The sequence below is a fragment of the Vicugna pacos genome, chromosome 10, assembly GCF_048564905.1.
Source record: "Vicugna pacos chromosome 10, VicPac4, whole genome shotgun sequence".
Classification (NCBI taxonomy): domain Eukaryota; kingdom Metazoa; phylum Chordata; class Mammalia; order Artiodactyla; family Camelidae; genus Vicugna; species Vicugna pacos.
Window position 1 is genome coordinate 28109676 of NC_132996.1, and position 17061 is coordinate 28126736.

General features: G+C 44.6%; 1 protein-coding gene across 15 annotated transcripts in view; it reads left to right on the forward strand.

Annotated features, from left to right (window-relative positions):
• CLPB (ClpB family mitochondrial disaggregase) overlaps positions 1-17061 on the forward strand; it is a 185454-nt gene that overhangs the window by 141568 nt on the left and 26825 nt on the right. For all 15 annotated transcript variants that reach the window (XM_072969273.1, XM_072969271.1, XM_072969274.1 and 12 more), the window contains one exon: positions 7890-7987. In XM_072969273.1, the coding sequence (XP_072825374.1) occupies positions 7890-7987 (98 nt within the window). The remainder of the gene's footprint in view (positions 1-7889; positions 7988-17061) is intronic.

The window sequence follows — 17061 nt, forward strand, 5'->3', positions numbered from 1 at the left end:
ACTAGCTGTGAAGACTAATCAGAGATGGACTCCCAGGAAAAGGAGGAATGAGGAAGACAGTAGGAGCCCATGAACGATGAGCATTGAGAGCGGAAGGTGTAGGGGAGGTATTGCAGAGAAAGGGCCTTGAAGAAGGGATAAGGTCTAGATAGTCAGGGAGACAAGGAGCGGGGTTCCAAGCCTGAGGAGTGACCCAGACAGCAGTGTGGAGGTGAGCGAAGATGAGTGTGGAGATAGAGCAGGTGCACGGCTTCTCTTACGTGGTCGTTCTGTCTCTCAGAAATGCTTCCTTGATGGGGAGCTCGCAGACAAAAAGAATAGATCACTCCACATTAATGTCCTTGTTCATGGGAAAGATTTCTTCAATATTCAACAAAAAACTTTTAATTGGAGATAGTAAACATACTGTTGAAATAGTGAAAATCAGGATAAAAGTGGAAAAGAGCCAGCAGTAAAAATGGGAAGGAAGAGTGAATGTAAAAGTTGCTACAAGAACATTGTACAGCCTGTACAGTCTTCCCCTCCTCAGTCGTTTTCAAGCTTTTTCTCTTATTCAGTCCAAATAGAACCCCTAGAGGTAGGCAGGGCAGCAATCATTACCACTAGAGAAGTGAAGCAGGTACCCTAGTCTCACAGCCAGAGAGTGGTAACCTCATCCCTACTGGCTCTCAGGCCATGTGTTCTTTTAGGGGACAGGGAGCCAGCTGCATGTAGAAGGGTGAGTCATGGTAACTGCAGGGTGGTAGCTCGGTATCACTAGAAGGCCAGGATCCTATAGAACTGGGGTGGGGGGAGGGAGTGGGTAAGCATGTCAGTATTACTGATAGTATAGCCTCACATGTCTGTATAGAGCAGTTACTATTGTGTTATTTAAAGCTCTCTTACATGTGTTATCTTTTTATTATTGAAATATAGTCAGTTTACAGTGTTGTGTATATATACCTTTTCATAGTCTATTTCATTATAGGCTATTATAAGGTATTGAATATAGTTTCCTGTGCTATACAGTAGGACCTTGTTTATTTTATGGATAGTAGTTAGTATCTGCAAATCCCAAACTCCCACTTTATCCCTCCACTCCCCCTTTCCACCCTGGTAACTTTAAGTTTGTTTGTGAATCTGTTTCTGTTTTGTAAAGAAGTTCATTTGTGTCATATTTTTTTGGATTCCACATGTAAGTGTGGTATTTTTCTTTCTCTCTCTGACTTACTTCAGTTAGTATGACAATCTCCAGGTCCATCCATGTTGCTGCAAATGGCATTATTTTATTCTTTTTTATGCCTGAGTAGTATTGCAGTGTATAAATACATACCACAACTTCTTTATCCAGTCATCTGTCAATGGACATTGAGATTGCTTCCATGTCTTGGCTATTGTAAATAGTGCACACGTTATCTTCTTTGATATTCACAGAGGTAACAGAGGGCCAGAACAGAGTGGTATCACGGGAAGAGGCAGTAACATGCCTCTTTCCCTACCCTGCTGCTTATGAGCTGTTCCCGCCAGCACAAAGAAGTTCTGAATCCCATCTCCCACTCTGATTTCAGCACTCTCCCCAGGAAGGGCAAGTTGGCCTCTCTCTCCAACCTCTTCCTCCCTCCTTCCCACCCACAGAGTATAGAGAGTGTTGGAGCCTGACCTGACCTTATCTGCCACCCAGACAAAGAGGTGCCTAGGGACAGCGAAGAGACTAGGGGCTTTGGCCTACAGGAGCAAGGAACATGGTCACACACTTGCTGTGAGAAGGGCTTTTCTAGGGCAGGAGGAATAGCCATGTTGTGCATGGCCTCAGAAGATAGCACCTGGAAAGAAGCCCATTCATTTGGTAAATCTCATTGAACACCTGTTCTCTGCCGGGCTCTGTGCTGAGTAGTCAGGATATAGCAGCCGATCAGCCATGGTCCCTAACTTCTGAGAGTCCTCAGTCTTGGATGGAGACAGACTGTTTAAACACAGTGAGTAGTGCAGTAAGACAGAAGCAGAAGGGCCTGTGGGAGCACTGAAGATGGTACCAAACCTGGGGTGGTAGGGAAAAACAAGGAAGGTTTCCTGGAGAAGAAGCTTGAACTGAGTCTTAAAAGATAAACTGGTGTCTACAGGAAGTCCAAGGTGGGAGTGGGATCGGAGAGAGATGTTGGGCCCATACAAAAAGAATCTGCCATCAGTTTAGTTGTGGTAACCCCTTGGAGGGCCGTGAGCTGGGGGCTGGATTCTGGGCATGTTCAGGGGAGCCAGGGTGACCCACCTGTTTTGGATATAGTAGAGGGGAGTCTCAGGGAATTGGAAGAGCTCGCCATTAGGGTCTTTTTCCACTCAGAAAGCCTATGATTGTATCAAACCAAAGGCAGCTAATGTACCAGAGAAGAGCAGTGGGCTCCCTGAGTCCCAGTGGGCCAAGCCTTCTGTCCCATCAACACCATTTCCAGTGCCTTCCCCTACCTACCTTTGGTGTTGAGAGCCAAGCCAGTCATTGGCACCAATCAGGACCAGTCCATGACCATCCACCCCACCCTAATTTCCTGGCCCAAGCCCTATTGACAGATCCCCCAGAATCTGAAGGAATTCAAGACAAATGGTTAAGAGGATGGAGTTAATAAAATTTGAAAAATTGAGGCCTGTCACTCCACTAAACTTTTTTCAATACCACTGACAGAAACATATTTCCCCAATGAGTGACCTTCCACAGCTGTAGCAGGCAGGCGCAGCCGCAGCAGTGCTGCCAGGAAGCCAGTCTGCTATTTATCAAATATTATAAGCTGGGGCACACTAATCTGGAGCAGGGAGAGGAGGAGAGGGGTCCTGCACTATACTGCCTGGGGTGCTCCAGGTGTTGGCCCCAGCCCCAGACAGCCAGTGGGAGGTGACGGATGGCCTGCGATTAGTGTGCCCCACCTCCATCCAGCCCTCTGACTCGCTCCCAGAGGCCTGACCCTCTAGACCAGCTGCTCGGCCTGGAGGGGCCCTGGGTGGGAGACAAGGGGAGGTCAGGCCAGGGCACGGGCCATCCTGATGCCCCCGGAGAGGGCAGGCGGGTGAGGCCCAACATGGTTATTTATTGGAGTGTAATGGTTTGTGGCCGTTGGTCGTGGAGGTGAAATCGATCAGTTGTAGAAGTCAGGTTCTATCAATTATTACAGCAATTAGTCAAGTCAGAGCATCAGAGCAAGGGTGCAGGGGCTGGGGGACTAATATTAGATGGACATTATCCATGGTGCCCCTGCTTCAGCCTTCCTAAAGTGGGAGCAGACGTGCTGCCCTGAGGCTCTGGAACCTTGGGGAGCCTGACTGGCTTCCCCACTCAGGGTTGGCTGGAGTGGGGCCTCACTGAGATCCTCCTGGGCTGGAAACAGGACCAGCACTACTGTAAAAGGCATCCTTGTGCTGGCTGGCCCAGGTTCAGAGATGTCCTACCTGTCCCCATCCCATCCTTTATGAGAAGTGACACGACTCCTACTAGAAATTACTCAGTGGCCAGTGTTTATGGCACACATTTTTCATTCTGTAAGCAAATATAGATCACTGACAGCACTTGTTTGAAGAGCCTAATAGCACCCTCTCTTCTTTCTTCCACTCTCCTCCTCTCTCCCTTCTCTTCCTCTCCCCCTCCCATTCTCTCTGTCCCATTTCTTTCTTTCTTCCTTATCTGTTTCTCTTTTTTCTCTTCTCTCTCCTTTTCTTTCCTTTCCAGAGGTCTTTCCCTGATCCCTCTTACACTTCAGCTCATATCTAGTGACAGAGCTCCCCTTGAGGCTGCCTGAGAAAGGAGAGGCTTTATCGCTGCTTGATTGTAGCTCTCTTTTGGCCTTAGCTGTGGTCCAGGAACTTTGGGGAAGGGGAGGATGCTGTCTGCCACTGCGCCTTGAACCGTCAGTGCTCAGCACCAGAGAGAACAGGGCTGGACTAGGAAAACTGGGCCAGGTGAACAAGCGCCTTGGCACTAATCACACTTGGACTGAGCTGTAGTTGCGTGGTCACCTCTTGTCCCCATTATCTTCTGGAGAGCTAGAATTGTGCCTAAACTTGAACTCTTAAGAGGAGCTTGCAGAAGAGACAGAGAAAGAATGGTCAGAGGGGTGTGAGGAAAACCTAAAAAGTGGTTTTTAGAACTCAAACGAGAGAGTGGCCAAGATATCAGTTGCTACAGAGTGATCAAGAAATATAAAACAGAAACTATTCATTGGCTTTGCTGTTTCCCCCATTATCCTGCATACAGGGCCCTGCAGATATTAAGTGCCAACAAAATTGAACAATGAGGCTCCAGCTGAGCCACTGAGGACTTGTCTACTATTTAGGAAGAGCCCAGAGGTTGCATTTTATCCTGTAAGCAGTGAAAAGCCACAGAATGATTTTTCAGCCAGTGTGTGTCATGGCTGTCCTGGTGGGAGTGTGGAAAATTGGAGTTTAAGAAAACCTGAGGTGTTTACTTTGGGTGATGGAAATGTTTTGGAACTAGATAGAAGTGGTGTTTGCACAACATTGTGAATGTACTGAATGCCACTGAATTGTTCATTTTAAAATGGTTAATTTCTAGATTGTGAATTTCACCTCAGTAAATTATTTAAATAAATTTTTAAAAAAAGAAAACCTGGGGTGGATTTGACTCCTAATCCAAGCAGATAACGAGCTTTGTAACCTTTTGGCTAACTCTCTCACTCCTCTGAGTCTGTAACGTGGAAATTATAATTTCTACTCCTCAGGATGGTTGTAAGGATTAAATGATGTAGTATATATGAAGTACAGAGTGCACATAGTAAGTGCTGAGTAAGTAAGTGCTGAGTACCAGTGGCTGTTATTATCATCATCATCATCACCACTTCTAGATATATACCCAAGAGACATGAGACATGAAAACATTCGTCCACACAAAAACTTGTACACAAATGTTCATAGCAGCATATTCATAATAGCCAAAAGGGGGAACAACCTAAATGTACCAACTAATGCATAGATAAACAAAATGAAGTATGTCCACAAAATGGAATATTAGTCAATTATTCAGTAAAAAAGGAATGAAGTATCTGCTATATTTCTACATTCATGCTGTAGCATGAATGACACATGCCACGACATAGATGGACCTTGAAAACATACTAAAAGAAAAAGGCCAAGAAGTAAAACAAGAAGAAAACCTACGGAATGGGAGAAAATTTTTGCAAGTGAAACCGACAAAGGCTTGATCTCCAGAATAGATAAGCAGCTCATATGACTCAATAAGAAAAAAATAAACAACCCAATCCAAAAATGGGCAGAAGACCTAAACAAGCAATTCTCCAAGGAAGACATACAAATGATCAAAAAGCACATGAAAAAATGCTCAATATCACTAATTATCAGAGAAATGCAAATCAAAACTACAATGAGGTATCACCTCACACCAGTCAGAATGGCCATCATTCAAAAATCCACAAATGACAAATGCTGGAGAGGCTGTGGAGAAAGGGGAACCCTCCTACACTGCTGGTGGGAATACAGTTTGGTGCAGCCACTATGGAAAACAGTATGGAGATTCCTCAAAAGACTAGGAATAGACTTACCATATGACCCAGGAATCCCACTCCTGGGCTTGTATCCAGAAGGAACCCTACTTCAGGATGACACCTGCACCCCAATGTTCATAGCAGCACTATTTACAATAGCCAAAACATGGAAACAGCCTAAATGTCCATCAACAGGTGACTGGATAAAGAAGATGTGGTATATTTATACAATGGAATACTACTCAGCCATAAAAACCGACAACATAGTGCCATTTGCAGCAACATGGATGCTCCTGGAGAATGTCATTCTAAGTGAAGTAAGCCAGAAAGAGAAAGAAAAATACCATATGAGATCGCTCATATGTGGAATATAAAAAACAATAACAAACAAACAAACAAAAACAAAGTGTAAATACAGGAGAGAAACAGACTCACAGACAGAGAATACAGACTTGTGGTTGCCAGGGGGGTGGAGGGTGGGAAGGGATAGACTGGGATTTCAAAATTGTAGAATAGATAAACAAGATTACACTGTATAGCACAGGGAAATATACACAAAATGTTATGATAACTCACAGAGAAAAAATGTGACAATGAGTGTGTATATGTCCATGAATGACTGAAAAATTGTGCTGAACACTGGAATTTGACACAACATTGTAAAATGATTATAAATCAATAAAAAATGTTAAAAAAAAAAAAGAAAGAAAAAGGCCAGATGCAAAAGACCACATACTGTATGATTCCATAGAAATGGGAATTAGATAGTGGTGATGGTTGTATGATGTTGTAAGTATATTTTAAACCACTGAATTGTATACTTTAAAAGATGTGTGAATTATATCTCAGTAAAAATTACCTATGTTATTATTTCACACCAAATTCCTATTAGAAAATAGGATCATACATAAAAGTTTTAATTTTTCTTGTTGATAATAAGTTTCCTTGACTTGGATAGTACTTTCTGCTTTCTGTCCCTTTCCCCTCCTCCTTTCACACCTCTTTCTCTGCAGGCCAGGCAGACAGCCATTTGTAAATGCTTAATAAATGTTTGCCATTATTGATAAGTTTACAATTCTTTAAGAAGCAGAGAGTTTCAATAGGAAAGGTTTTATATCATAAATGTTTCCACAGCCTGGATTGAGAAACACTGATTTTTACTATCCATCAACAAACAGTGGCTAGACATCTCTTCCTAAGCCAGACCTCGTGGTGATGCATTCTTGCCTGTATATTTAGTGTCCCCAGCCAACTTACTACCTCTTTATGGCAGGGATTGGGTCTTAACCCTTCTTTACATCTAGACAGTACTTCCCTAGCAGAAAGGATCAAGGAATGCTGGTTAACCATTACCTTAATGTTCCACTTAACACATAGTTCTTGAGCATCTGTCTGTTCAAGGCACAGTTCGCGTCACGTGTCTGTCTTCCTGCTGTGAAAGTGCCTTTAGGGCAGGACTAAATCTTATTCTTCCACATCTGAAGGCCCCACTCATTCAAGATTTGACAAATTTAATGGAATGGACAGTTTTTGAAGAGGAAAGTGAGGTGCTCAGACCTGGGCTTTGGGAAGAAGAATTTGTCAGCATAGGGGTTAGAATAGCCTTTCCTCCATAACTGCCAAGGCTTTGCACCAAGCAGACACTTTCTGCAGGCTCTCAGCATTCTGCACTTAAAAGTGAGAGAAGGTGGATACATGGCCCCCACCTGGCCTCTTCTTTGTCCACAAATCACAGGACCTAATAATGATTGGAGGAAATGCCTGCCCACTTGCACGCTGGCACTGGTGAGGGCTGGCGCAGCCAGGTTGCTGGTGATGGCCTCACCCTTCCAGCGGACTATGTTTAGCAGGGAGGCAGTGCCTGAAGGGAAGAGAAGGGGACAGAGAGCAGAAAGAAGGAGGCCTTTTCATTGTTATTTGGGATATTCTGTGCTTTAGATTTTTACATGATTTTTATGAATGAATAGTCATCTGTATGTAAATCAGTTTGATAATGCAGGCATTTTAAGGACTAATGCAGTGGTGTTGGGGTATATTAATCTTTATTTGTGTTGGTATATTAGTTAGCATATTCAGCTGTGTGTATCTGTGTGTTCACAGCACACCTGTGTGTGTTTAGCATATCTGTGTGTGTGGCACCTCTCTCTGCAGGTAGTATGTTTCTGCACACATGTGCATGCACATGTAGGAGCCCCAGTACCCCGACCTCTGTGTCAGTGAGACTAAGAACTCGTCTTTCAGAGTATCTTGATGTGTTTTTCCCATTCATTCTACAATCTCTTAGGTTTTTGTTGTTCCATATTTCCGTGAGTGTTCCCCACACTGAAATCAAGGCCCAAGCCACTTCTAAGGGAAGAGTGTTGGCCCACTGATCACTCATAGAGGCACTGTTTCTCCTTCTCCTCCTGTCAGGAGCCAATCCCCTGCAGAGGAATGAAATGGGACACACACCTTTGGATTATGCTCGAGAAGGGGAGGTGATGAAGCTTTTAAGAACTTCTGAGGCCAAGGTAAGTCTCAGAGAAAAGAGGCCAGTGGTTACTCCATGCTGCAGTTAATCTTTTATTCATTAAATTATGTCAGGATCCACACCAAAGGCCACTTCTTTTTAGGTGATTATTGTCTATTTAAATACAAATCCAACCTCCAGTCTCATCAGGAATCAGAAACTGCCCCTTTTATGAACAGAAAGAGGCCTGGGCCACTTTTGGCTTCTGAGGACTAACCTTCAAATTTGGTTTTTAAGGTAGTGGGCTTTCTAGCTCCTTCTCATAGGAAGGTGGATAACAAGACAAAATCTTGGGCCCAAGTACTATTTCCCCAGGCCTAATGTATTCTGTAGCCTCATCAAGTAATCTTTTCCCATCTTCACTCCTTCTAGAACTATTCCCTGACCCCACCCCTCCACACACATTCCAGAGAGCCTGTTATAGAGTCTGAGCCAAAAAAAAAAAAATCTCCACCTTAATTTGATCTTCTCAACCAGACTTTTGAACCCCCTAAGAACAGGCTGCCTTCTGCACCTCCCAGCCACTGAGCTGTAACTCAGGAACCACTTGGCAGAATTCAGTAACTAGAATCACAAATCTCAGAGCTGGCAGGGACCTCAGAAATCATGAAGTCTAGTGATGGGAAATCTTATCGAAGTCTAAACAAGTAAGTCAGAGGAAAGTAGAGCTGTTCTGGTTGAAGGAGGGGTGGCTCCGTGCCCCACCCACCTGGCTTGTCCCTTCCCTCTCGGGGAGCTTCCTTGGAGGCCCTGCTGTGGGGCACACATTTTAAATCTCTGAAACCCAAAACAGATAACTTGTTTTCCTCCTGAGGAGGCTCGAGCCCAGGGGTATGTTGTAACTTGCCTTTGGTCGAGAGTGAGTGAGTGTCAAAACAAACTAACAGACATGAACGCAAGATCACGGCAGGACTGGAACTAGAAGACCTGGTTTCTCACTATCAGTCTTGTGCTCTTTCCAGCATTGTGGAGTCTCTTGTGGGCAAATTGGCTGAAGTACTTTGATATGATTAAGGATGGCAAATCCCACCTAGTGGCAAATGTCCTCCGTGTCTAGAGTAAGAACACTTAGGTCACTGGGCTGAGACAGACAAAACACAGGTTATGATCCCAGCTCCCCCACTCACTGACTGGGTGACCTTGGACTAGCGCTGCCCCTTGTTGAAGCTCATTTTACCTCTGCGAAATGAAAACATTGTGACTAAATGGTTTCTAAGGTTCCATTGAATGTACGATTGTGTTATCAGTCAGGATAAACTAGATTATGCTATTGTAACAACCCAAAATTTTGGTGACTTAAAACAACAGATTCATTTTTACCTCATGCTGCATGTCCACCATGGGTCAGCAGAGGGGGGCTCTGCTCATCATAGGTCCTCAGGGACCTTACTAGCAGAGCAGCCACCTTCCTACATACTGCTGGTTGCTTGCCAGAGGGAAGAGAATGCTCTGGAAGGCCTTGCATCTGCAGTTAAACGCTCAGCCTGGAAGTAGGACCCTTTACTCCCACTCACAACTCACTGGACAGAACTAAACCCATGTTCCCACCAAGGGGGCCAAGAAGAGTAATCCTGCCATTTGCCCAGCAGGCTGAGAACTGTAACTATTTGGTAACTAACATTAACCATACAGTTTGTCTCCTTGGGATCCTTAGTAACTGTCTTGTAATAGTTTCTTCCAGAGAAGCAGAGGAGTTAGAAAGGGGGACCACCTTTCACAGCACATCCTAAGTGGCTGCTTGGGACCAGGAAGAGGGAAAATTCCAGAGAACAAATACTTCCCTCCCTTTTCCTGATTTCCCACCCCTAGGCGCAGCCCTAGAAGTCGGATCAGCTTCTCCCATGCCTTAAGGAAAACCCTAAGCACTGTTTCAAATCACCCACTCCCCTTCGGCCAAACTGCTGTCCCCTGAGATCAAGCACTGCACTTGAACAAAAGTACCAGTGTTTTGTCAGGTGATGTGACATAGAGCAGGCACTGGTCTGGTCATGTAGAGCAGGAGAATAGGCCTCTTCGTGCCAGCAGGGGTAGAAGGGTTAGGGCTGCTGAGGGACCCTTAACAAAATTTGGCTGCCCAAGAAATGGCTTAACGTCAGCTACGTCAGTATCAGGCTAGTGTCCCAGGTGAATAAGTGGCAGTTGGCGTACTCTGTGCCAGTCAGACCCCTCTGGACCACAGAGAGCAACTGCAGATGCTACCTTCTTTTCTTTTTGTTTTAATTTTATTTATTTAATGCTACTTTCTGAGTAGACTGAGCTCTTAGAATCTGTGCAGAGGAGAGCAGCAAGGGGGCAAGTGGAAATATTCCGTGAGAAAAGGTTGAAGGCAGGAAGGGCATCTGGCTTGGAAAGGAGAAACTGCTCATAGGCACAGGGACGGCTGAGTGGGAGGCGAGGAGAGATTAATTCAGTAGCAAAACCAGGACAGAGCCAGGCTTAATGGGTGGCGGCTGCAGGAGGAGCTCCCTCACAGAGCTGTGGCACAGAGCAGGGGCTGCCTTTGGAGGCTGGAAGGCCACTCAGAGCCAGCCCAGGGGTTCTGTGACCTTTTAGCTGGAAGACTGTTCTCTGGTGTCACCCTCCTTGCACTTGATCCCTTCATCCGATCTGGATTTCCCCCTTCCTCTCCGCTGAGCACCTCTTCCTGATTGCTCTGCCATCCCCTCAGGTTCTATACGCATGAACCACCCCGTGGCTCTCCCTGGATGTCAGGAGCATTGTCTTTCACTTGCTCAGCTTCTCTGTGGTCATCCATTCTTTCTGCTCTGCTTTTCCTCTCCAAGCTGGAAAAAAAAAAAAAACAGTAACTACCTCTTCAAAACTGTGAGGAAGAGTTTTAGAGAGAGAACACTGCCTTAGACTGGCTTCTGTCTCCCTCTACCAGTAAGTAAGCAGCATCTGCTCCTCTCTGAGTTCAAGCCCTGTGTCTGTAACATGACAACTCAGGCCTGGAGGGTGCTGAGACTCCAGCTTGAGACCTTACCTCCTGGCCCTTTGTCTAGACACGGGTTACAGCTACTCTGATCTTATCTTCCTCCACTTTTCTCCGTCCTGCATTCCCCTGCCACTCAGCTCAGCCTCTCCGCCTTCACTTCCTTCTGTGTAGTCAAATATGTGCTCTTTGTCAAAAATTTATAGTTATAGAAGTCCTCTGTCCCTCAGGAAAATTTGGAAAGTGAAATGAAGGGAATTAAATAATTCAGTACATATTTGTGAATGACATCTGTTTGCCAGGCTCTGAGCTAGATGAGAAGACAGATGGTGAAACCCTCAAGGAGCTCATAGTCTAATGAGGAGACAGCCAAGTGAACTGTGACACCACTGAGTCATCAGTCCCAGCAAAGCCCAGGGACTGTGGAAGCCCAAGGTGGCTTCTAATTCTGTCTGGGATATCAAGGAAGGCTTCCTGGAAGAGATGTCAACTGAGCTGAATCTCGGTTTAAAACATTGTAGCGCTACTACCTATATATAACTGCTATTAATATTCTTAATTGCTTGTAGTTCCATTTATCAAGTGTATCTAGGCACTAAGCCAGGTGCACTAATATGTATTTTTTCTAATCCCGTAACCAATCTATGAAGCAACGCATATTACCCCCATTTTACAGATGAGAAAACTGAATCTGAAAGAAAGCAGATGGCTAAGAAAGTCAAGTTATTACAGTAACTCTTGGGATATGAATCAGAGATTTCTTCTTATGATACTATATTTGCCTTTTCTGGACCGTGTCTATATCTACTTATATAGGTGGCCTTTTTTTAACCTGATTAATAGCCCAGTGTATATACCAGGGGTCTCAAACTGACAGCCATGTTTTATTTTGCCAACCCAGAGGTTTTTTAAAATGTGAATGACATGAATGTAATGCCTTAGAGGTTGGAGCATGGACTCTCCAGCCCCAGGCTCCCATTTCCTATTGTATCATGTGCTTGCCTGTCAGGCATTTTTGTTTTCTACTTGGTCCTGCACATCTTTGAGTTGTAATCCTAGTTCCATATTTGGAATCTGCTTTTTTTTTTCACTTATTATTTCTTAATGATTTTCCCATTTAAAAATTATCCATAAGCCCAATTTTTTATTTTATTCTGCCTTTTAAAATGTGTCACTTACCTAAGAATCTCTGTCACTTTAAGTGGCCTAAGTGATTTTCTCCTCACAGCTGGTTTGCTCAGTTCTCTCAGCATTCTCTGTGTGCGGAAGCCTCCTTGGGCCCCCTGAGAAGATCCAGAAGTGACTGAGGCTCAGCTCCTGTCTCCTGAGCTGGCCATCAGGAGAGGAAGATGGGGGAGGCAGGCACTCTTATCTCTGATACCCACAGGCTGATTTGTGCCTTAGGAGGGATCCACATAGAGTTTGTGGGGGCTCCGAGAAAACATGAATCACCTCCAGGCAGAACAAGCAAGACAGGCTTCATAGAGAAGGTAGCCTGTGATCTCACTTTGAAGGATTTCAGTAGCTGGAGAGTTTAATACTTACAGCTTAGACCATTTTCCCATCTTAACTAAGAGATGGAAAGGTGGAAATTTATCTCTGTGCACATGATGGCAGATAAAACAAAAATATGGGGAGCTATTCCATGATGAATATTCAGCTGAGGGGGACGCGCTGGTGCCAACTCGCATCTCCACTCCCAGATCCTCACTCCACTGAGACTCACGAGGAATTTATTGCTCATTTTAATCACATCCAGAGAATGAATTGGCAGGAATATTAGGCAGATAGGCCTATCATATATATTTTATTTGCATATCCCAGTGACAGAATCACAAGCACATTTCATTTTTTCATTTGCTTCAGGGGTAGCTGGGGATGCAACGCTCCCCTGAGCCCACATCCCAGACTGCAAGCCTGGGTGCTCCCATCAGATCTGAGGGAAGCCATCCAGAGAGAAGGGGGTGAGATATGTAGCAGGGTAAGAGGGTTATGTTCCTCCTGGCTTCAGGTGAAGAGACACCTTCCCTGCCTTGCCTAGCCTGCTCCCTGCTTCGCGTCTCATTTCAAGAGCCGGTGTGCCATGTGCCTGGCTCTGTGCCTGGCCCTGTGGGGGTGACAACACCATCTGACCTTCATTACAGGTTCTCCATGGACCAGACTCAGCATTACGCTGATAGGCTTTTGCTTTCTTTTTTTTTTTTTTCCTTTTAACTTCTTAAAAACTTTTTTATTGAAATATACTTGTATAAGGTGCACATGTCATAAGTATACAGCTCATTTTTTTCACAAACTAAATACACCTGATCAAGAAGTAGACTGTTACAAGCACACATTTGTGTCATACTCCCTTCCAGTCACTACCCATCCCCTAAGAGTAAGCATTATCCTGATATATTTCACCTTTATTTTTATATAATTTCAAAAATAGTACAGTGAATTCCTATAAACCTTCACCCAGATTACCAATTAACATTTTATCACACGTTGTTTATTACTTATATTTACATAAATAATATATAGAGAGATATAATTTTTTCTGAGTCATTTGAAAGTTAAGTTATACACATGATACTCCTTTAACCCTAAATACTTGTATGAATTACTTTAAAAAAGGACATTTTCTTGTATAACCTCAGTACACTCCTCAAGATCAGAGCATTAAAACTGGTATTAACTAATCTAAAGATGTTACTCAGATTTTACCAGTTGTCCCAATAATTCTCTTTACAAGAAAATTCTGCATCCCAAGTTGGATTCATTTATCATGTCTCTTTAGTCTCCTTTAATCTGGAATAATTCCTCAGTTTTTCTTTTATGACCTTGATATTCTAACGAGTACAGGCTGGTTGTTTTGTATGCTGTCTCTCAATTTGGGTTTGTTTAATGTTTCGTTATGATTCAACTCAGATTATGCATTTCTAGCAAGACCACCTTCTGGTGTTTATTTTCAGTAAATTCATTGGGTAGCTCCATGCTAAAAGTAGGAATATGAAATTTGTGTTTCAAGTCTCATCTCCCTAAATAGACTCTGAACTTCCTAAAGGCAGGAATAGGTCTTTTCTTATCTCCAGGGTGGAAAGTCCAGGGCTGGAATCAGACTACAACAGTTAGTGTTCTGCCTTTAATGCTTGCTACCAGTGGGACCCTGCTTTAATTGTTTCATCTGTGGACAGCGAGAGAGGAGATACTCTGAACTCCACTGGGCTGTGAGAATTAGAACAGCTGGTCCCAAATCAGGCAGAACTCATCAGTCAGATGCTCAAAGTAGTGAGTAGAAGTTTGAGGAGTAATGGGCTATTTATAGTCTCTGAGTCCCACCCTGCAAAATACTTAATAATTACAACGGGAAAAACTGGTAGAGAAACCTGGCACAGACCACCTTAACCAAGTAATCAAAGTTAACATCCCCGGCCACATCACGTGCCTCCTGGGGAGACTACAACCCATTTTCTCACTTAGGCCACTCCTTGTCCTTCTTAACCTTCTCTAGCCACTCTTATCTCTGAATCAACCCAGCTGTTTGCAGAGGAGTGACCTGATCTGATTTGCATGTTAAAAATATCACTCTGGCATCAAAAGGAAGATCAACTGGAAGAGAGGCAAATAGAATGGGATGCTGACGTAGTGGTCACCAAGTCTGGTGGGCCTGATGGCTGCTCTTTACCCAGCTTTTCTCTACATGGATCTGGACTTTATGAGCTAGTTCAACAGACTTTCATGTCCCTTTGGCTCCCCTCTCATCCCCCAGTCTCCTGTCCCATCTGCTGTGTATCCCCCAGACTCTTGTTGGACCCCCTGGGCTCCTCTTGTCGTTACTCCCCCACTCAGAACATTTTCCTTCATCCTCCCCTGCCCTAGTCTCATTTGTTGCCCCCAAGTCACCTTTGTTGGCCTCCCCACCCAGTCCTCTCTGTCATTCCCAGCTTCAAGGCCTGACTGTGACATGAGTTGGGGTTGGATCAGGGAGTCAGGAGGTTGGGGCATATCTTAGTCTGTGAGCAGCTAGTGGGCTCAGTGTCCTGACCTCCTATGAGAGGCCAACTGCAGCTCGACCTCTCTTCTCTTCCCTTCTCCACACCTATCCCGTTCTTGCCTAGGGTCTCTTACTGCCGACCACCCCTGCCCCAGCTACCCTCTCAGTGAACACACTGCCAGGTTCATTATCAGACCTGTTCCCTGAGAGATGCCCAACAGTAGGAGTACTTCCATACCCCTTCTCCCTGTAACCCTCCCCTGCAGGGCCACTCAGCCCAGCCACCCACCCATTCCTAGCCAGCCCAGCTAGGCTTCACCTTGGCTTCCCAGCCCTTTCCTGTAAATGCACTCACAGCCAGGAGGGGTGCCATATTAAATCAAGAATGATGGAAACCAGTGGTTGCGATTATCCAGCCCAGATGCAGCATAGGGAGCTGCTCGCTCCAGGTGAGGGCTTCTGAAGCTAATTGCATGTGGCTTTTATTAAGAAGATGTTCACTCCCCTATTCCTGCTCTCCTAGGTGACTTCCTCCTAGTGACTCTCAGCCAGCCCAGTGCCCTCTGCTTCTGCAGACTGGGTTACCTACCTTATCTTCTCCTCTAGTGAAACCCTGTTAAAGCAGAACCTTGACCTCAGTCCCTGTAGCCTTCCTCCCTATTTCCTTAAAAAGCCAGAAAACAATAGTAGCCTACATTCATGGACCCTTCTCCCATCCTTCTCTCTCCTCTTCCCCAAACAGAATGTATACAGACCAAGTATTTTCCTTTCCTAGGTTCTTCCACTGGCTGGCTTATCACAAGCCTGAACTCATAGCTCATGCCTTTAAAAGTCATTCATTCATTCAACACTTTTTTTTTAACATAAATTCTTTGCTAAGCATTAGGAAAACAGCATGAAGCAGTAATCTTCTACCTGGTTTAATCTCAGTGTCTGTACATTTTTATCAAAGAATCTCATCCATTTTCAGAAGTTGTTCTGAGTAGATATTTAGGGCTCCAGGCTGGGATGGAGTGTGCTGGAATCAGAATGTGCTCAGAATTAGGTCACAGGTTGAATCTTTCCCAGGACCATCTAGAAAGCTCCTGAGAAACCAGGCAGATCACAGTGTAATCTTTCTCTCACACTCACCCTCGTAGAAGTCAAGAACCCTTTTCTCTTGCCCAAGAAAATAACAGGAATACTAAGACAACCTAAAATCATGACACTGAAGAAGAGTTACAGGAGGTAGAAATGTTTCCCTGAAGAAGTCTTAAGGAGGCCACAATGGTCATACCCAAACCAGCAAAGTGGTGGAAAAAGTCATGTTAGTCTTTGCCTGCCTCAAAAGAAAAAAGGTATGTTTTGTGAGGCCCCTCAAATCAATGGATGGAAAGTACCTGGAGGTAGAGTTCTCTACAACATGGGGAATACTGACAGGCGGAGCTGAGCCACCCCAGGCAGTAGAGGCATCCCCAAAACCTGGTTGGTGCAGACACTGGGTTCCTAGGGGGAGGGGCCTCAGAAGCCACGCTGGGGCAGTGGGGACGACCAAGTGAACTTGATTCCTGGCTTCTGGTTAAGCTAGAGAAACTCTTCTTATCTGTGGAGCTCCATGCAGATTAAAGTAGTTTAAAGGATTCCAGTACCAAAACAAAAATTTGAAAACAAAAAGAAGAGATATTGGGTTAGATAATCAGTTATCAAAATGCAGCAAAGGGGAAGTTACATTTATCAAAGGCTTGCTAAGGGCCAGGTACTCTGTTAACCACTTGAGTCTCTCACACAGCCACTTACACATTTGCTGTGTGCTGGAGACCTGCCTAGTGCTTTGTATATGTCATCTCATTTAATCCTCACCAACATCCCACAAGGGGCCTGCAGGGTAGGCATGAGCACCATACCCATGTTGGAGATGAGGAAGCAAATTCAGAGAGGTGAATTAACTTCCCCAAGGTCAGCTAGATAGTAAGTGGATTAGGTAAGGCCTGAATTCAGGTCTCTTTGGAGTAAAGCTGCTTCTTTCTGCCACATGATATGCCCCACTATAAGCCAGAAGAGGAGTCAAACTTCAGATGGGCACAGTTGTAAGAATTAAGTGAGACACTATGGATAAAGTGCAGAGTACGGTGCCTGGCACACAGTAGCCATTCCACAAATGGTAGTTAACCTCATTCAGTTGGCAACA